Source organism: Corvus kubaryi, unplaced genomic scaffold (genome assembly GCF_017639235.1).
Source record: "Corvus kubaryi isolate FWS band 111438036 unplaced genomic scaffold, C.kubaryi_AGA036_p1.0 37396, whole genome shotgun sequence".
In the NCBI taxonomy this organism is placed as follows: Eukaryota; Metazoa; Chordata; class Aves; order Passeriformes; family Corvidae; genus Corvus; species Corvus kubaryi.
The window spans coordinates 24321370-24343349 of record NW_024581135.1 but is presented as its reverse complement, the minus strand read 5'-3'; the positions used below and the strand labels follow the sequence as shown (position 1 = coordinate 24343349).

The following is a 21980-nucleotide window of genomic DNA, read 5'->3' as shown; positions in this document are numbered from 1 at the left end:
TAGGGCTGTGAAAGCAGAGTAGAATTCTTCCTAGAATTACTTCAGTAAAGTTTCTGTTTGATGAAAAAGGGGAACTTGAATTTCTTTAAAAAAATCGAATAGAAAAGGGATATGATCATAAGATATTTTATCCTTGTAATTTGGGAATTAATTTCTGTCTGACACAGAACTGGTGGTCAGCCTACAGTTTGTTTAGATGATCTCACTTTTTTGATGCATAAAAAATATTTAAATTCACTTCCTCCCAATAAAAGAATCTTAAACCACATTCTATAACAAGGATTTGACTGACTGATATATATCCTTCTGGGAAACTGCATATTTTAAAGAGCAATCACAAAGCTTTTGAAACCTTGGGTGGTTCCTCACCATCTTCATATTGTGTTTATTATTCAGATTTGAGTGTCCCCACAGCCTTTTAGGATTCTCACATATTTTGAAAAAGGACAGAAAAACGTTAATTTAGTGGATTCAAAGTAGCACTTCAGGAGAATTATAATTTCATTTAAAGCTGCTGATTGCTCAGGTCCCCTCAAGGAAGACTTAAAAAATAGTGAATTAACAGTTGTGAAGTATGGGCTCTCTGCTAAGTTTTCCCGTGTCTGGACTAAGGTTGTGACCTAAAAATTGATTATCCTAAAAACATGCCCAAAACTTTCTCCTTTGCTTCTTATTCCGCATTAAACGTGGATGTTCATGCTCAGTGAACATTGACGTCTTCAAGTGTTGATTGTATCTTCAGATACGCTTTTAGAAATAAATAAGGGCTATCATTCACTACATTATGAACAACATTATGGTAAACAATGTAAAAAATAGATATTCTTTGACTTAAAATGTTTTCTGAAGAGTTTCATTCTTCTATCTTTCTTCTTTTTATGTTTAAACTAATATTTGCTCATTAAGGGTGAAAGATTGCAAATAGTTTCTATAACATTACCAAGTTGCCTGTAGTGTTACACAACCCTCTTCAAAGAGATGTGGGCAAGAGCTGTGTTTGATCATTAGTGCATGCACAGGTAAGAAAACAGTTACATGGGAAACTAAACTAAGTAATGGTTTTCCATGCTGGGCCTGTCAACAGTTTTGAAATTTTCCCAGGATAGAGGAGAAAGGTACAAAATGGATAAAGAAGCAAATTCACTTGTCGATTTATCAGCATGTCAAAATACCCTCACCTCCTGCCACTTGGTTTGGAGAGTCCATATACTGAAAAAGATTTATGGGAAAATCCGTAGTACAGCCTGTCTCTGCTGTTTCTTGCATAATTTATATAAAATTTGCTGAAAGTGTCCTTTTGATATCTTTGATTTTAATCAGTTTTCTGTTCATATTTTAAGTGCTTATTGCTCTGCTTAAAGTTTTGTACATTCTCTTAATATTGGTTTTTTTCCCCTTAAAGTTTATCTATTTACCAGCTTCTCTTTTGCCACAGCTTTGTCAATCTATTATATTTCTCAGTGTTACCTTTTTTTTTTCCAGACAGAAGTGGCTTAGTAGCTAATCTAAGCTACAGCATACACGGAGGCAGTCCTGCATGTGAGCACATCTCGAGGCTCTAATGTTTAGTTAAACAATTTTTCTACAAATGTAGGTACAGAAAAGAAATATGTCAAGACTAGCACTGAAAACATTCACTGCAAGGTTTTCCTCTACCGAGATCAGAAAAATTACTCAGCTTAATGCACTGTTTTCTCATTCTGATGTTTGGTATGACCTTGTGCAAAGGCCTTTCCAAATTGTTGATTTCAAAATACAGTTTCTGGCTGCATCTAAACTTACTGGTGTCTCTTCTCCGAGTCCTTGAGTAAAGAAGAACTGAACAAAAACCCAGTAATTTGGACCTGTTGCTGGAAGTAAACAGAATTCTGAGAGTTTATACAAGGTTGCCCTAATGGGTAAAAGTGAAGGTGATTAGGTATCAAACTGGGTGGCCTGTAAGCCAGAAACACCTCTCAGTTTCTTAGTGTGTTGGTTGTACTATCATATGAATTCAGAAGGTATATAAATCCCCAAAAGAAATCAGCTATTTGGCTGCAACAGCCACGGGACCTTCATTGTACGACACACACTGAGGATGCCAAGTGAGCTTCTTACCTGTGATGTAATTAGAGGTCATGGTGTACTCAGAAAAACACAGCCTGTGTGCTCTTATAGGCAGAGCTTTGGTAAGGAACAGCCTATTTTATGTTCCACTGAGACTGGAATAATACCCTGCAGTGTCATTAAGAGTAAAGCCTCAGGCTACACCTACTCTACCCTGAGGTGCTCTTGGCTGCACATTCCTTCCCCTCCCTGTCATGGCAGGGTGCAGCAGTAGCCAAGAGGTGAGTCAGTGTAGGCAGGTGAGCTGGGGAGAATCCTGTCCCATTTTTTGTTTACCTGGGTTTTGAAGAGTGCTTCCATTTCCTTCAGGTTGCTGAAGTGACTCAGCTTGTGGCCACCCTGCCAGGTCCCTTCTGGGGAAAGTGAAAGTAGCACGTGGATGATGGGAGAACACAGTACGGTCGCTGCAGTGGGTATTACACTTTTACCCTCATTTGGTGGAACATGAAGTTAGGTCTGTCCAAATGGATGGAAAGCAGTTCTAGGTAAAATAACTGGGCAAAACTTGGCTCTGATATACCAGATTTATCACTGTGGTCAGTAATTCACACAGATGCACTATATTCTTAATAATGGAGGCCAGGAAATGATCTCAAGGACGGGTGCCTGTAGATATGTTTTATCACTTTTGTGTCACTAATTCAACTGCCCTTGTATATTTAATTATGCTGACAACTCTGAAATTCCAATTTGAAGTGAAATTAAGGTTGCTAGTAAACCTATTACCATTTAAACTCTACTTTTACCCCTAAATGACAGGCTAAGTTTATGTTGCCTTGTGCAGAGAGGTGCATGTCTCTTGTACAGCAAAAGAAATCTGGAAGATGGACTGCACATCTCTTGGCCATTCTGGGGACATGAGCCTGTAATGGCTGTATCACAGAATCACTGTTCACAGTATAGCCTGTTCCCCTCTGGTTCCATTGCTGCATGTTTTTTTTTAGCTGAAGCAACTTTGCATGGTGTATTGGAAATATAAACTGAGCTCTGAAAGCCACAAGGCAACCGTAACTACAGAGCCATCAAACCTTCTGCTTCACAAATAAGTATCATGTTTTCCTTGGATTTATTAGCACTTTCTCACTATTACTTTTTCCACCAGTAATACTATTTTAGTATGTCAGAGTTAATTACAACAGTTTTAAAAGGTACAAAATCACTGTATTGCAACAATGCTCTTCCTCCTAATTGTCCTCAGAATGAAAAGTTCTTTCTTATTTAATAATTTTTTAAAAGGAATATTTCTTCCTGTTATGTGATTTGTTTTCTCTGTAATCCTGTTTCATGATAGTTGCTGAACACTGCTTTAAATATTTTGCCAGTTCAGATTTGTTTCTCAAACAAACAGGAGGTTTTTATAAATCACCCTGAATCAACCACCTAATTTTGGAAAGAAAAATGTTTCCATGTTACAAAGATTGGCCAGTAAATGAATATTAACTTTTGTTTCTCTGTGACATAAATAACAGGCAGAACAACTTTGCTCCAGGCTTTTTTTTTTTTCTCGTTTAGGGCATAAAGGGTAAGCTTATTTCTTAGCAGTTAAAGACGTAAATTGAGAAAGTATCTGCAAAGGCATATCAATAAATTGTGCAACTTGTTAAAGCATTCTGCATTGGGACAATCATGATATTTAATGGCATGTTATTGCATAGCATAATTCTTAACTCACTGTGGCTGACTGACTGCTGCTCTGTGGAAGTTGCACCTGTGCATTTGTGCTGACGTCAGCCGGGTTTATATGGAAGTTAAGCAAGATCAGTAATTGGCACTAAACATAAAATGTTCTGTTTGTAAAGAAAACAATGTGTGCAGGAAGGAATGAGTATCAAGAGGGTTTGAAATGTTTTGGCATATTATTAAGAGGAAATATTTAACAGGAGGGTTAAACTTTAAACTAAAAACATTTTCCCATTGGCTTTATTAAAAATATCTCTTTAGATTTTAGATGAGAAAAAGACACCTATAGATCAACCGTAGTCACCATGACAACAACTTGAACTCACAAAACATAATAGAATTGCTTGGCAGCATAGTTACTTACAAGCTAATATATCAAATCAGCAGAACATAGGCTATCCCACTTCATCTAAAATAATTTCTTTTTTTCTGTCATAATACAGGAACAAGCTGTAGAGCACAACAAACATGAACTCATGCTCTGCCTTATTTTTTGAATGATTTTTGTGAATTTCATTTGAATAACTAAAACCTTCTCTTTTAAACAAGTCTTTTTTTTTTTTTTTTTAAATCTGTGATTGTCTACTGGGGGGGTTTATGTATTTCTTCACAGAATTATGGAAACCAGAGATGGCAGTGACCTACCAGTATCAAGTAATATATCTTTTGCCAATACAAAAATATTCCCCTACACTGATTGTTATTGTCTAGTCTAGTTATAAAAGTTTAAAGCTGTGTAGATTCCGTTGTTTCCCCTGGGAACCCAGTTTGTTTCACTGCCAGGAAGCTTTCCTGATACTCAGCCTCAATTTTTCCATGTTTAATTTCAGGCTATTAATATGAGAGTCCCATACTGAATAACTATTCTACTTTTTGTTATGATCTTAAAATATTAGTAGATGCTGTCTGTCTAGTCAAATGTGAACCAATCTATACTTAATTAATTTTAACTTTCCTCAATTGAGTATTTAAAGCTCCCAGTTAATGCTCTCTTTGAGCAATTTCTACTTTCCATGGATTTGCTTTGTTATAGGAAAATTTAATTCCATTTTTTTCTTATATCAAAGTAATATGAGAAATAATGCTCTATTTCTTTTCCTAGATGTAGTTAAATATATCCAAATTACAGGATTATTTTTATTTACATGGTAGCATGAATATTTGGTCTCCTGAAGTCTATCTCAGTAGTACTCATTTTCATCTCTCTCTTCCCTTGAAATGCATATTGAAATACATTCTCTCACATTTTTCTTTGTCTCCAGTGCTATGAAATTATTTTCATAACATTGTTTTCTGTGCATTTGCAATACCTTTTAAATTGTCTTTTTATCACCTGACTTTAAAACCTGAAAATTTCATTAATGTTTTTCCATTATTAAATAATAAGTAAAAAAAAAACCAAACCTGTTTTAGTCCTGGATATTAGCAAAGACACAACATCTCATCCTGATGTTACTCTGTTTCTGATTTTCATGCCAATAAGTAATTCTCAAAAATACCTCACTTTGTGAGCCAATTGGAATTACATTTTCAGGTATTCAAGTATCTAAATCTTTCTGGAAAACTGGTGACTTAATTTCTACTCTACTTAGTCAATCTATTTGTCTTACTGTTCCATCAAGAAGGCACTTGAGATTGCTTGGTTCAGTCCTTATAGAAGCAGAAAGCTAAATTGCTCACAATTCCATAATTCCCCAGCTAATCAGCACATTATTCTCTTACTGTATGTTCTGAATTACTAGGGACATGCAACTTCAAATGACTTATTGATAGCCACCAGTGTTACCGTTTACTCCCTTTGGCTATTGCTTTTTTTTTTTTTTTTTTTTTTTTTGGTTGGGACTCATTGGTATATATGAAACTCTTAAATTCTTTCTATGTAAATCTGTTCATGATGATTATTGTGTTTTACAAGAAAGAAAATCTCAAGACCTTGCTTTTAAGCAAGTGCTTATATGAGAGCAACTTCAATCATCAGCATAGCTTAAAAGTAGTGGTGGATTTACAGGAATATTTGGATGTATCTATCTATTTGTATCCTGGCAGATTCATAGCAGTCAGCTAATTTAAGACCATGCCTTTGCCAGCTACATTTAGACCACCTCAACGCCTAGAAAACCTTTGTAAATATACCCTTCAGAGCACACAGAGAAGTTAATTATCTCAATAGTGGAGTAATTCAAGCAGCTGTGCTGTGGGATTTGTTGTCTACATAGCTCTTGGACCTAGTGAGCTTAACAAATGAACATAGGGTTTATGCAAACCTCTGTCTGATGTATTTGGTCAGTTCTGGTTAGACATGGATACCTTTACCTCACTCCTCAGTCCGTACTTCCTTGGGTGCAGAAGGAGTACCCTCTGACCAGATACCTACTTCTTAACCTGATGAAAGTGCGTGACACTGGGGGATTCCCCCAGCAGGGCCCTGGCTGTAGCAGTCACCAGAGTGCCCGTATGGAAAACAAAGAATTTTCTTTAAGAAGATGGCAGCTGCAAAAAGTATCAGGGAACTATTTTGGGACTAAGGGAAGTAGACAAATGAAAGGCAGACTTAAAAGAGCAATTAGATCTTTGTGGAAGAGGCATTCCTGACACACGCAAAACAGACAAAGATAAAAACTTTGTTTTTTAAGGGTATCCTACCTTACTTCTTATGATGGAAAGGAACATAAATCTTTCTGATAGGAATCCACATTACAGTATAGTACAGGGAGCTTTACACTCCTCTCTGAAAGCTAAGTGTTAAAAAACCAAAGAGAAACCTTCTTAGATGTATTGCACACAGTTTTGTATTCTCTAGACAAAATCTTTCGGTGACTTGCACAGGTGGCTGTGGGTTAAAAAGACTCATATTCTTCTGTTGCATATAGTGCCAACAGGGTTTTAAAATGTGAATAATAGATATGTTCGGAATAAATAGGAGCAAGAAACAAAATTACCAAGAAACAAAAAAAGAGATCATCACAACATTTTATAAATAAATGATAAATGGTTCTCTGCACAACATCACAATATACTGAGGGATTCCTTGACAAAGGAGTGTACATGGGTGCAGAAGGAGACTGAGAAACTTCATAGAAGAGTTATTTATTTCTAGACACATAGAAGCCACCTCTGTGTCAGGGAGTCCTCTACCCCCACATGACCAGAGGCTGGGAGAGTATCCAATATCACTTTATACTACTTATGCTCTTTTTCTCCTCCCTGCCATCTGCTTTTGGCATTTTCAAAACTGCGTAAGAACTAGACGGACTTTAATTGTGACCCAGCATAGATGTGCTTATGTTACCGGGAACAAAAATAAAAGCCTATTATGCCAGATTTTGCTGCTAAGCTCATAAATGAATAATATTTCATTAGAAAGGCTGAAGAAAGGAAAAGAGAAAGGGAGGACACCAATATTGCTTGAATTAGGAAAATAGGTTTGATCTAACACGTAAAACTCACAAAGACCCAAGGTATCTACCCAGCAACATAATCAGGTGAGCAAAATTCATATATCTTTTTTTAAGGGTGCAGAAGTCAGTAAGAACAACAGGGTGATTTAAGAAGCTCCACTGTGATTAATAACTAAAATTTAATATTATTAGTTATGAGTAGCTATCATATCTTTAACTTCATTGAATTAAGTGGATAAATAGCTGTTTCATATTTTCTTTTTCAAGATCCAAAGCTGGCCCTAGTTGTTGTAGCTTATTGTAGTGATTTTTCCTCAGTAAAGGTAATTTTACGGTGTGAGAAAGGAAAATTTAGCAACTGAATTGGTAGTAACAAAGAAAGAGTTTTTTAAATGGTGTTTTCTAGTTTGCAGATCATAGAAGTGTAGAATAATTCAGGTTGGAAGGAACCTCCTCACTCTGATCAGATTTTTGCAGGGTATTGTTCAGATGAGTTTGGAAGAAATGGGTCTATTCTTGGAGTCCAAGGACAGAGATAATGTAATCTAGGGTTATTCTTCTTAAAATATCTGTCAATAGCTAAAGAACTCTGGCTTTATCACCTGTATCACAAATAATACCCATACTTCTGCTGAGATGGTGCCATGCTTATCAAAGAGAATACATCATGCCTACTGAATTCTGGGGCATGAACAGCTGGGACAAGTACAGTGGTTCTCTTTCTGGAAAATAATGTAACATTGTGTTGAGAAAGCTTGGCTATTTCTTGTGTAGTAATGAAAAAACCACAATTGGACAAAAGCTATTGCACCACAAAGCATAAATCAATGAAGTTTAAATAAAACTTTCTGAAGTTTTTGAAATACAAAAAACCCCTTGAAAAATTAAAAATATTTCACAATCTGCATATGGTTCCCCTATTATATTCTGAATAATCCATTCTAATATTGTATGGTTACAGCATGGTATTTAAAGTTCAGGAAGGTGTGTAATATAACAATCACTGCTGGTTTTTTTTGGTAATGCTCAGAATCAAGACACTTCTGTCACATTGCTTGGTTCTTGAAGTCCTTTTATGTGATCTCGTGAGAGGGCACTGAGGCACAGTTCTGATATGCAAATGAAAAGCAGACCAGCTTTTCTGTGAAGTTCTCCTGATGTGGCGCAAGGTACATGTGTGCCTGTGGTCAGTAACTGATGGGGTTCTGTGCTCTGCCTCCCAGGGCTCTGCAGAAAGGCGCCCAGAAAACCTGCAACTTATCCCTGCTTGGAAAAAATGGTGGGGGGCAGGAAGCAGGCTGGAAAGGGTTGGTGATCATTTTTAACTTTGGGCAAGAGCTGCTGCAAAATTTGATGCGCGTTGTCAGAGTAGGTGGGTTCAGCTGTGTGTTCTAACACTCACATCTGTGAGGTTTAAACATGGAAATAGGCTGTGGACTTAAATGGGCTGGGCATGACCTTACAGCCTCACACTTGCTTAAATAGCCTGTGGATGGAAGGACTAATTCTGTCTTTTGCGTGCTGGTGGCTGCCCTGATTTACACATCAGAAAAAGCTATGAATTTAAGTTTAACATTTGGTAATCAGGCACTTGAACTCTGTCAAGCAATATGCATCTCTGACATAGCAGGAAAAATGTATTTAGCATCTGGGCAGACTGGATTAGAGAGAAGAAGGCAAGAGGCATCTGCTTGTAAGTACTTTGCCTGTTCCTCCCTAGGCATGTGGGAGACTTCTGATAGTTTCAGGAAACTGCTTCTTCCACTAGGCACTTCCATATGCCTTTACCACTGCTTGTGGGTGGAGTTTCCCCATCTGTATAGCAGATGAGGATTTTGGACAAGCAGTCATCACAGGAGCTCTTAACTAGCTGAAAAATATTTTAGGTACAAAAACTTTTCAAAATCATAGTGAAGTAAGATATATATTTCATTTTGGTCCTGAGGAGTTTATTTGCAGATGACAACTAGATTTGAGACAAATTGTAGAGACTTTTGAAAAGAAAAATGTCGCTAAATAATCTGAGAATCTGAGTTTCTTTATCAGTACCTTTCATTGGGGTTCCTATCATAGCCATGTAAATGCTTAAAGGAAATTAAATCTTTTTAAAAGCATGTCTTGAGAATGCTCCTGAGGTTAGTAGTAAATAATTTAAAATATTGTAAATATTGCACCTGAGAAACACCATCCATCCACTCCCTGCTGTAGCACTGTTTGTCCAGCAAACTGGCTCTTTCTTCATCAGAAGTGTTGTCATATTTCATGTGCTCTCTCTTCCCCAGTGCCTTACAAAGAAGTTTTGTTTCTACATAACAAAATTGCTTTTTATGTTATGAAATCTTGGCATCGATACGTCTGTGAACATCTACCCCAAAATATGGCAACTAGTTTAAGTACTTAATAAATAATAGATATAAATAGTTCCCTAGTGTTGCTGTTTGCTAGGAAGCAGTAGAACTGGCAATGGGAATTCAAGCATTGTGTAACAGAGACAAATTTAGAAAAGATGGAACAAAATAGGATATGTGTCATTTAATGATACTGAAGTATGTATCTCATCGTGTATCTCATCATTCCAAGAACTTTGTAAACATTACACAATTATTCTCATGTGGTTTGAGCAAAATGTGATGCTAAGCATTATTGTGGTTTTGAGCATAAGACTTATAAAATAATTTATAGATGAAAAAAAACCCCATTATTCTTGCTTATTTTAAAAGGAAAAAAAGTCACTTTTGCAACAAATAACTGAGTTTCACACCTAAAGGTCACTTAGAAACAAGGATGTTTTCTAAATGGGCTTCAAATGAGCCCAGCTTTCATGAACGTAATTTGAATTTTACAATATTGGAGAGTTATCATTAGTTCCACAAATTTGTCAAGAGCTGAAGCACCAACTCATGATCATTTTGAACATGATGCAGCTGAAAATCAGTACTTTTTTGGTCAGGCTGATTATGGGTTTTGGCACTTTAGAATCATCTTTCTTTAATTTGAGAATTACAAAAGATAAGGAAGATATTTTCCTTGCAGTGAAAGATTGACTTCATAGATTTATGACAGAATGTCCAATATTATGAATATATTGAATGAAAATATACTAAAGTTTCCAATGGAATTATTTCCATGTATTTTTTCTATCCTTCAAATTTCCTTGCATTGAGTAATAAATTTGCCTTACCCAGGCTACTTGTACTTCTGCACTTTAAAAAAAAAAAAAAAAAAAAAAAGAGCAAAGTCAAAATAAAAATGACAGTTTTCAACTTTTTTGCAGGTTAATGAACTTTTTCTGTTCATTGATCCTTGATATAATTGGAACAAATCTGCATTAAGCAATACCATAGAATGTAGCAACAAACACGAAATGATTGCTCTAATCAAGTGCCTTACTGAAAATTTCAACCTTTTTGCTCATTTTTTTCATAACTAATATTAGTATTGTGGCTCGTTCAAGAAATCAGTTAGTTACCTGCAAATACGGATCCATTGTATTGTAACAGCTACAATAGGACCTGGTTTTGTCATTTACTTCAGCTATGCAGCAAGGGAAGAAAAGATGTAAAAGATGTAATTTTCAATGTAATAGAATGTTTACATTTTGCAATGACTTGGGGCATTTTAAGTTAGCTTTTATTCACGTAGATTTAGAGCAAACAACTCATCTGAGACTGTTATCAGATTAAAAAGCGCCCGTTTTTTAAGCTAGGGAGTTGTATGACCGTGTTAAATAGAATAGAGTTCATCAGAATGATGAATGCAAACATCAGGACTGGAAGTTGTAGGAAATGCCTCAACCCTGATTTAAAAGCTAGGTTTGCCCAGGTAGTTTTCAGTGGTCGGTCACTGTGGTGTCTTGAGGCTGGAACTTTGGACAATGGAGCTAAGTCTCTGCCAGATTTTCAGTGTACAGGAGAAAAACCAGGCACAGAGTGGCAAGAATAAGCCTGTGAGCCAAGAGAGCCGTGTCCTATTTCCCATGACCCCTGGTACCTATCTTCTCATGTTCCTCAGTATCCCTATTTGTGGAACAGAGATAAAATTTGGTGTGTAAGTCTCAGCTTGTTTATAAAATGTCACAATATCCCTGGATAGAAAGTGCTATGAAAATATAATCTATTCTACTAAATACAACCCCACATTACCAGGCTCTTCTGCTTTGTCTTAACATTTTAGCCCAGCTATTTTTTATGCAAATAAACCATGGTAGCAAAAATGAAGAAGTTAATTCACAAGAAATTAAGTACATTGTCATAAGTTGTCATAATGATGGAAATTCATGTGTCTCTGACAAATAGATTTGTACTTAAGTTTACTCCTAGCTTTGGGTGCATGCTTTGGGATTGAAACATATTTAGTGGATACATTTTTATTTTTAAATTTTCAGCAATTAAAGGAAAACAGATTGGGAAAGCCTAGATAAGCTACTGGTTATATTTATTCATCATAGAACCTCTTAATCATGTATTCATTATAAAATATGAAGAACCACTCATTACTACATTTATACACATTGCTGTCTTTTGCTCAAGACTGAACACAGAAGCCAGGTAGATATAGAAGCTTGAAACTGCAGGAAGATAACCAAACCTCCTTCTTTACCCAAGGATAAGAAATCTGTAGGAATCCATTAAATTTATAATAGATTATTAATGGAGTCAGCATTTCATATTATACTGGCAATAAAGCAACCCTTTCCAAGGTGGCATTTTTTAGGAGGAGGACAGAGTAGATGGAGTATGCAGCTTATAAAAGGAGATTAAATAGCTTGTAGCTGATTCTGTAGAGCGTTTTACCTGTAATTCTAAATGATGAAATGTGACAAATTACAGATTTCTTCTAAATGTATTTCTTTCAAGCCATTTGATGTTTGATAGGTTTCTATTTTTATGATTGTTTTCAAAAAAATAGTTTCTTTTGCATAGCATATGTTTCCTGTGTGAGAATGTGTTTGCATTTTTTTTTTAATCCCCTCTTTTAAATCAAAACTTACTTTTGATTTTGGAAAATTCAAAAATGAGATTTGACATTTTCCTTAAAATTATAGACTATTTCTAAAAGTGCTAAGTAACCTAAAATCATCATATTTTTATCTCTGTTTTTCAAAGTAACATAAATAATTTCTAAATTAAAACCAAGCATAAAGCAGGTTTATGTCTTTTCATTTGAAAATCATCAGGTGAGATTCATGGTTTTAATGTCACAACCTCTCCTTGTTCAAATTGATAAAAATTACATGATGTGAAGACAAGGATGATAAAAATTTCCCTTGCACTGAATGTCCTTGCTTAGTAACAACAAGATATGGGGTGGATATATTAGGGTTGTTTTTTGGCTTGTTCCCGGCATAACTTTTTTGTATTTCACCTTCCTGTTACAAAATTCTTCTTGCTGGGGAATGTGCAGGGTATGACTGTCCCTGACCAGGAAGGGAATTCCTGTCAGGACTCATGAGATTTCAGCACTTCAAGGCCTTGGCAGCTGCCCTGTCCCAGCTGAATTGAACAGTTTTCTGGGCAACCCAACAGGCTCAGTCACAGTAATTAAATCAATGCATCTTTTAGCAGAAAGTATGTTAGAAGTGGCAGGGCAGTTAACTATTAATTAAACAGTGACATTTACTCCTGTCTCAGGAAAGAGTTGGATGAGACTTTGATCTTTTCACGTTTTTCTTAGAAAATAGGAAATGTCATGGGAACTGTCATTCATTTTTACTACTATTATGCACCTCTGCTGATGCACCTGTTCTTTTTTTATTTTTATTTCAATTTTTTTGGTGCCTGTTGTTATGACAAAATTTCAGTAGTGCCAGTAGAATCAGGGATACTGTATAAGGAAAACTGTAATAACATGAATATGCCATGGTGAGTGAGGCCTTTGCCCTTACCGGACTAACAAATGATTTTTTAACCTCTAGAAAGACATTCAGAGATATTTTGCTGTGGAGAACCTTTTCAGATGTCACTGACTAGCACAAAGGATTTGTACAGCTATTGAGGCTTTGGTGCCAATGCAGAATCACAACTGAAAAAAGAATATCCTCTTAACCTTTAGCCCTACCTTTCAGCTGACATTCAGTGAGCTACAGCTCATGTGATGCACAGAGAAAACATGTTGTTCCATGTTGTTTCTTATGTTTATCCCAAACATACAAACTTTTCCAAATTCAGTTTGTCTATAGGGGCTAATAGCCAAATATAGATAAAACCATTTGCTTGGAATAACTTCGGAATCTCTTAAAATTAGTATTATAGGGCACTTGGGTTTCTGGGAAGATTTTATTTTAGGCTCCAGTGACGTGATATGGTATGCTGTGCAATTCTACAGCAAAATAACTGGCATTATTTGAAAAGTTTAGTAGTATTTTCCACTGTTCACGAATGAGGCTTCCTGATTTAACAAATAGGACTTCTTTCCTTTGCAAAACTGCAAATATTACAATTACAGATTTGCACCAGAGCAAAGTGTTCTCAGAAGTCTGGGCTGAACAATTTTGTCTCAGTGCTACGACAACTGTGTTCAGGTGTCTGCTGTGCAGCTGCCCCACTGCGTGGGACCAGTGGCTTTTTTGTTGTGTTTAGGTGCGTAGGAAATCTCAGAAGGTCATTGGGATATTTAAAAGAGCTGAAACAGATGCTTCAGTTATTGCCAGGCCAGGTTTTTGCTCTGTGTTACAGGCTCTTTATATGTTTTGATGGTTTCCTAAGAAATAAAGTGAGTAGTCTAATTTTAGTGGAATAGATTGTATAAAGATAGAAGGGTATGTTTATTTATATTACTTTTATGATGACTTTTTAGGAGAAAACTTCTATATGGCAATAGTCACGCCATAAGCCAGAATCAAATAAAATAACTTCTAGTAGCTGGATGCTCTCTAAAGCAGTGTAAGATGGTTGTATCTCACTTTTTATAGTGCTGAGTGAATAGAGGTAAAAGAACAGAATTGCCTCCTTCTTTGATGAGACTCTCAAAACCAGCTTTGTGTGAACATATAAAGCTGCTACATTAAATACTTGCATAGATACCACCAATGTTTTCCGCAGCCTGAACACACTTGTTTTCTAGTTTGTAGCAGATGAAGTGAAATTGTGTTGACAAATGGTGTTTTCTTTAAAAAAGAAAAAGATACTAAGACTTTATGTATCAGGAAACATCCTGATGTGTGTGCAATGGCTCTGGGTCTGTTTATACCTGCATTATGGTATTCATACATTTCTAATGATTTTCAGAACATTGTGAAATGGAAAGGTCATAAGTATTACTGGTCACCCCTTAAAGAATGGTACTTGTACCATGGTCATGGCAATTAGCAGAGAGACTGTTGAGGTGGCTGTAAATTCTACATACAGAGACATTTTAGGAAAGCTATTGTGGTTGGTTTATTAAGTTCCTCTTCTTGGCCTGTGGTATAAAGTATGGTACATAAATTATTGTCTGTATTTTTGTATAAATGGAACTGGAGCTAAGAAAAGCTAAGACATGTACCTCCTTCCAGGTAGACTTTTTGAGCTCCCTGTGGTCCTAGTTAGAATAGGAATGCAGCTGCATTCTGTCCAGCCAGAATTTTGGTAATTAGCCATTTAGATGACCATTCAGTTGTTTTTGTCAGATGCTGATTATTTTCCTCCAACTATAAGTGTTAGCGCAACATAAATATATATATATATGTCTCAAAAGTCCAGTATCCACCTTATTTACACAATCTGAAATCCCTAAAAATATTCTTGTTTTGCAAATGAAATGTTTTGAACCTCACATACAATCGTACAGCCTAAAAATTGTGGTTGTTCATGATAAACTATTTTTTCATTATTTTATTTGGGTTATTTTAATATAGAGTATGTTGATAAACTATCTTTTAAGATACTCTCATTTTATGTAACTTTGTATTATTAGCTCATTTCTGAAAATTGTCTTTGAGATAACCATCACATTTAAACAAGTTTGTCCTTTAGTTCCTTTTCTGTCCTCACATGAAAATGAATATTCTTTGGAGGGATTTTAAGGTCAAAAGAGCTGATACCAAGAGAGAGACAGGTGAGAAGCTGAATTCCAGCTTTGTTTGTGATAAGCAGGGGTCAAGTACCATCTCCCACAGCTGACTGTGGAAACAAATCTCAGCTGGTCTCTCCCTAGGGAACCACAGTGCGTGTCCTCAGTTTGGAAGGGAGAGGGAAGCCACGGGGAAGATTTAGTACTCAGAGACAGGAAAGAGGAGGAGGGAGACTGCTACACGGGAACACTCATGTATTCCCTGGGTAATCTGGTAGTCAGGCCTAGTAACTAATAAGCTGGATTACAAGATAGAGTCCAAGCTAGGAGAACAGAGTTGATCTGAAGAAACAAAAACATTACCATAGATTTTATCTGATTGGTTTGGCTCCCATTTATGTTGTGCCCAGTATGCTATTTGCCCAGCAGTTGGGGTAGATTTAATCTCTGCTCCTTTAATACCATTCTGGCAGTGTAAAAATGTACGTGGTGTTAAGTTGTGGTGTTAAGAATGTATGTTGGTTTCCTATCCATGGTACTTACGCATCACACTTGACTGAGAGGTGGGGTAAAACCTGGGCACAGTAGAAATGATGAGACTTCCTTTGCTAGATCAGGTTATAATCAGTCACAAAGGGTCAAAAATTATAGAAAACAAGGGTGTAACTGTGCTCCTGACATGTCGGAAGACTGCAGTATATATGTACTTGCTCTGTCTCTGGCTTTCTCTCTTTTCTCTGTTCTCCTCACGACACATGTACGAGACCAGGCTTTTTATGTCATACTGCAGCAGTAGCACCATCCCACACACTCTCTGTCTCTAAGAAATGTAACCCTTCTCCTGCTTATCTTCAAGTAGATTTCACTGATTTCTGAACTGAATATTTTCTGCCTGAAGGAGCGTGTGTCTGCTTTACCTGTAAAGAATTGACAGCCTAGGCTTGCATCAGTTGCTCAAATACAGGTATCTAGTGCCATTTGAGACACCTAAGGGTGCCTGAGACATCCACCCAGGGCTGGCAGATATGACCCAGGACCAGCAGGACACCTGTGCTCTTCTGGAGCAGCAGCTGGCGACCAGGTGAGATACTCCAGGGCATCTCCATTGCAGCAAGATGCCTGTCTTCAGTAACTGATTTGAGCTTCCTGTTTCTGGGCATGCTGTATATACAACTGATATATAAAATGACTGATTAAGCTCCTGGTTTTGTTTTTGTTTTGTTCTGAGGCCAAGTTGTACAAATCTGTAATTACATCGTCTTCCTCTGGCTGCTAATGGAACTGCTTGTACACGTAATTGCTGACTGTTGTGGGTAAAATGTACAGAACTGAGCTCTCCCTCTCTGAGTGCTCTGGCTATGCAGCTGCTCTTCTTGACAAGAACTTTAAGAAATGACAAACCATTCCAAATTTGTCTTGTTCACAATGTTAAAGAAACAAAGCCACACAACTTTTAAAGCTGATAACTAAAATGAGCATGTGTATATTTGCACAGAAGGCTTTGCACTTTAGGGATTGTAAAATCTTCTGTCAATTCTGGCAGGATATAATTTGTGAGAGAAGCAAAAGACTAGATTATGTAGCATCTCTTTCTGAGACCGGATTTATGTTTTGTGTGCCAGAACTACATTAAGCAAATCCTCTTCTTCCTTCTAAAGGAGCTAGCCAGCTCATAGCTCTCAAGAATTTTCTTTTTTCAGGGATAAACATTACTTTTAAAACTTTTCCATGCACCTGGGTGGTGACCAAAGACAACAAATAATGGAACAGGAAACCATAATTCAATTCTTAACTATATAGAAAGCTTTGCAGATGACCTAAGCAGTCTTTTAAAGAGGTTGATTTGGGTTTTTGGCTGTTGGAAATGGAAAATCTGTCTCTTTTATTGTATTCTGTGTAAATTTAATCAGTTTGTAATCCTCTCCTTAGTTCTGTGCCTACACTGCTTTTCCTTCTAGTTCGGAGAACAAGACAGAAACCCAGGCTAGAGCACTCCCAATGAGATGGCTTTTGGACATAAAAAAGTTGCAGATTGAACTGGTGGCATGGCTTTAGATGCTGAGGATTTACAGCAAAGTCAGTATAAGAGGGACATTTCTGTTATTCCTTAAGCATTTCCTGACTTGAGATCAGTATTGGTAGCAGTGGTGGTATATAACAGCTTTATGCTGCTTCCCCCACCCCCCATCTACAGTTTATTATCCATTTTGTTAATACTTTTCCAAGTCTCGTTTAAGGTTTTGTTTTAACATAATATCAGAGCTGAAATGTGTGCCAAACCTCAAACCTGAAGACAGAGTGGGTTGCCCTGTAGGTTGGCTCCTTTCCTTTGACCTCGCTTGAGAGAGCACACAGGCAGCAAAGTGACTTCTGGCACTGTTTGTTGGGTCATGGGAGGAAGCCAATTCCTCCAATACAGCAGGTATATGCAATTCCTTGGAAGTATATCCTGTACAGTAATGTGTAGAAACACATCTTAAAGAAAAGGCATGAAAAGAAAAGAAAATTATAAGTTTACTGTGGCAGTGGCTTTTATTCTTTTTTCTGTTTGTTTTTTTCTTTTTGGCCAGCTCTCTGTATCAATAGGTTAAAGTTCAAGGGGACCTTTTGGCATCATGCCAGTTATGATTCTTCAAGCAGTTTAAGATGGTGTTTCTTTCTGATATTTATAGAGATTTTCAATTGATGTGTGCCTCTCTGGAGAGAAAGAACTGAACTGAAATTTTTATCATTCTGTCAAAAATGACTGAACAAAACAGGAACAAAAATCTACATTCTGCCTTCAGGAGCCCTTGCAGTTTCTATCTAGTAGATATATTATGGTCCAGTTCTCCAGAACCTTTATCTTTTTTAATCCATCCAGTAATCCAATCTAGAAAATTTAACTTTAAAACATACATTGGTAATATAGAAACAGTATTTGCTAAATACAGTAATTAATATATATTGTATTTCTGTGAAAGAGTTATAAAATGCAGAAATCCAAATCTGTTGGGGTGAGCAGATCTTTAGATCAGGTGCTTTTGTACAAGACACAAGTTTCTGGCACGAAACATCTCTCCTGTCTTGAGATGGTGATTTTCTGTCCAGTCTAGATGGCTCCATAGATTCAAATGCATCACTAGATTAAACTTTGAATCTACTGATATAAGGGGATAATTATTCTTGTCTCTTGGAAGTGGAGCTAGCTTAGGTATTGTAGTTACAATGCTTTTTTTTTTTTTTTTTTGCAAATAGCTCTTATTTAAGGTGGTCTGAGCTTAAAAAACATGGAATTTTTCATCCTTTGTTGGAGCTGAAAACATGTTCACAGTGGTTTAAAATAATGTTAATTTAATGCTTAGTAATAAGAGGAAATTTAATTTTGTTAAAAGGAACATAAATGGGAACTTTTTATGTTCGTTTATTTTCCTTGTGAATTTTTGTATCTATGATTTCTGTTCCTCCTTCTTTGTCAGTGCTTTACTACCTGCTCCTCTCTGAAAAGATGAGTCAAGTGCCTTAATTATGCACATGAAGAAACTACAGAATCATGAATTAATATGCTTATTTTCATAGCTGAGCATCCTGGTTCTTGTTCCATTCTGGCGTCCTAGTCTGAGAGTCCATGAGGCAGATTATGAAATCAGTGAGACTAGGAACTAGGAGCAGACTGTGGTTTGTTGTTGGGCTGCTGAGAGTTCTCCAGATAAAGCAGACATTCAGGAATTGGCTGATCTATATTACGTCAGCTAAGCAGAGGTCTAGTGTACTTACTGATGTAGAGCAACTGAACAATCCTTATCAGATGGTCCTTATCAGATAGTGCACGTGAGAATCAACTGCTGAAGGCATAAAGCAGTTCTGCCATGTACCAAGTGACTGCAAAAGGCTTCCACTGTTCTTTGCTCTACTGATAAGAGCTTTTTGGCAACATACAGGCCTATTTTTGATAAGGAAATGCCAATTACTCAAACTCAAAAGCTTTTCTGATACTGTATAATTTTCAGTGAAATTTTGCTTGAGAAAAACGTCCATACTCATAGCTTACTTAGTGAAATCTGTATTATTTGGAAATAGCTTTTTTTTTTTCTTCCTGGGATACATTGAAAGGTCTGCAAAGTTTCTGTGCTTTTGTTTTCTGTATTAAGTTATACGAATGCCTATAGCCTTAATTGTAAACAATAAATGCCAAATTGTACAATTGTGTCAAATGGAACAGGTAACTTCAGGAGAACCACTGTAACATTAGTACAAAATTAGGCATTCTCATTTTAAATTTTAGAAGGATAGCAAAATCTAGTAGCTAAATAAAAGTAATCCAGTTCTATAGGAGAATACTGTAAATGATCTTACAGATCACATAATTACATTGTGTAACCCAACAGTAGAGTAACTGCTGAGACTTTTTGTTATTATTAGAGAAAACACAACACCATTAATCCATTTTACAGCAGTGTTTATCTTTCTAATAATTATGAGCAGCTATTTAAATGCAATGACAGGTCTAATAAATAGAAAATCTGTAAGCATCATGAATAGGATTATCATGATGTATTTATCTTCTTTTCTTTTTAAAATTCAAAATGTCTAAAAGGTCTGAAAAACCTCTTGACTGACTTTTATGGAGCTCCCATAATCCTATTTATAAAAGAAAAGTTTCCAAGTTCATTCACTGATGTAGGTCTGCAAAATACTGTTTAAAGGCTTTTCTGTTTAAAGAAGATTTATGAGACAATATGTTTTGGAAAAGTGCCACACTTGTACAAATGTGGGATTGGGAAGTGCTGACAGGATTCAGAAAGGCAACTCAAAACCAGCCTTATTTATCACAAGAAGACATTGGAGCAAATCTAAAGGAGAAGTAATTATAATTTCCAAAGCAGATCTAGGCCTAACACGTATTAAATTTGCGCTGTTGTAAGGGATGCTACTAAAAACACAGTGAGGCTTAAGGTGGCATTTATTCCACCACCAATGAAAGGAAAATTTGGATTGCTTTATGAGACACCTAAAACTGGTGGTTTAGGACATATTTTTTAAAACTTCTGCTAGTAGATATCTGTCGGAGTTAAATGGTGCATGCATTAAAAGATCGCAAAATCAAATAATTCTTTTGTTAAACGTTATGTGTTTTCCTCTTAGACTATTTCATGTAATTTCAAATCGTTCTGGCATGTACCAAATTTAGAACTTGGAGCTTGAAAGAGGCTATCCAGCATTTCAACAGAAACCAACTATCCTGATCAAGTTGCTTCTTGGTATGTAAAAAGGATGGGGTGAGGAAAGGGAAGGTTCTTCCCAATGAAGTTTGGTGCTAAATCACAAGTTCCAACAATCTGGATATGTAGATGTGGATATAGTAGGAGACAGCTTGGTACTTGTGTTGTTTGAGAAATACTTGTATAATGAATCCTTCTTCTGTGCGTGGGAGAGCTGTTGTGTCTTGCAAGTCCCAGAGTCCTGCCTTGCTGACACCAGTCACTTGGCTCAGCTGCTTTAGGTATTTTCAGGACTGAAATGTTTCTGAAGAGCACTGCAAATTAATTTAGTGCACTTGAAGCACGAACTGTGCATCACTGGTGACAGCAGTAAAATATCCTTCGTGAACTGTTAATCCATGCATCTTTATCATATGCATGAGGTATTAATGAATTTTTAAACTACTCTTACCTGTCTTTGTAACTGAAGTTGTTAATGGCTTTGTAACGAAACTTTGAATATGAAAAAAAGAGTGCAGATACTCTTCCCTTAGAAAACACTCATTTTGTTTTTTCGTGCCATTATACCAAAATGTGTTAGAAAGCACATGCGCTCATGTAAACTGATTGAACTCCTCTGTGTTCTGTGAGATTCACGCCACCTAAAATCCTGACCTGTGATGATTAACATTGTTACTGGCATCAGCATTATATTGTTGAGTGGTGAGAGTTTAGGAAACAGTGCCTTCAGCCTTAGAGTACATATGATGTTTCATATTTATGTGCTTTCTATCAATTAAGTATTGAAAAAAATACCTGTATCGTTGTTGGAGCTGGACTCACAAGACTAATCTGTAGCAAGCTGCCCTGCCTAGTGACTTGACTCCTATATACTTTCAGGGGTGTTTCTTTCATATTGTAGATAAATATGGGAAAAAAATAAATCAAATAGTACATATAAACTTAAACTGAAGCTGTGTATTAATAAAATTCCTCACTGTGGGAGCTATATAGCTATGGGTAGTGTATATTGTAGGTGAAAGGCAAGGTGTGGGAAAATGCCCTATTACTGATGTTGCTCTTCAGTTCACCTCTTTGGCACGCCTGTGTGAGTCCAGAGAGTTGAATGGCAGGAAAAAACCTCAGCCAAACACCAAGAAATGAAAATAGAAAAGACCAGGCTCAGTTTAGAGCAAAAGTATCAAGGAACACAAGTGAGGAAGGCCTGTAGGGGCAAAGTCGGTGTTTCCCGTGCCTGGCCCGAGGGCTAAAGGGAATGCTGAAGAGGTTAAGGAGCATGACTGGAACATGAAAATGGAGAGTGGGCATCCACAAGCCCTGTCAGGAGCATGTGGGGAGGACAGGGAAGTGCCTGTGCCTCATTAGAGCTGGAGGCAAATAGGAAAGAATGGAAAGACGAATGGGAAAGCTGATGAAAATATACAGGTTTTGTTGCTGTAATCCTTGCACTTGTACTTAGGTGTCCTTGGGATAAATGGAACAATGAGAATTGGTGTTTAAAAAAATGCCAATTAAAAAAAAAGTCTTAACAACTTTCATAGGCTTCTGAAGAAAAGGGACTGTAGGTGCACAGTGCAGTTAGACTTGTGAGGTTGATGTAATTAAT

General features: G+C 36.6%; 1 protein-coding gene across 7 annotated transcripts in view; it reads left to right on the top strand.

Moving 5' to 3' along the window:
- The window catches only part of PDE1A (phosphodiesterase 1A), a 179202-nt gene that overhangs the window by 87381 nt on the left and 69841 nt on the right, over positions 1 to 21980 (top strand). Inside the window, exon 1 of one of the 7 annotated variants that reach the window (XM_042040481.1) lies at positions 16023 to 16254. The exons of the other annotated variants lie outside the window; for them this stretch is intronic. Within the exon in view, the coding sequence (XP_041896415.1) occupies positions 16199 to 16254 (56 nt within the window). The 5' untranslated portion in view covers positions 16023 to 16198. Of the gene's footprint in view, positions 1 to 16022; positions 16255 to 21980 lie in introns of those variants that run through there. 7 annotated transcript variants of the gene reach the window in all.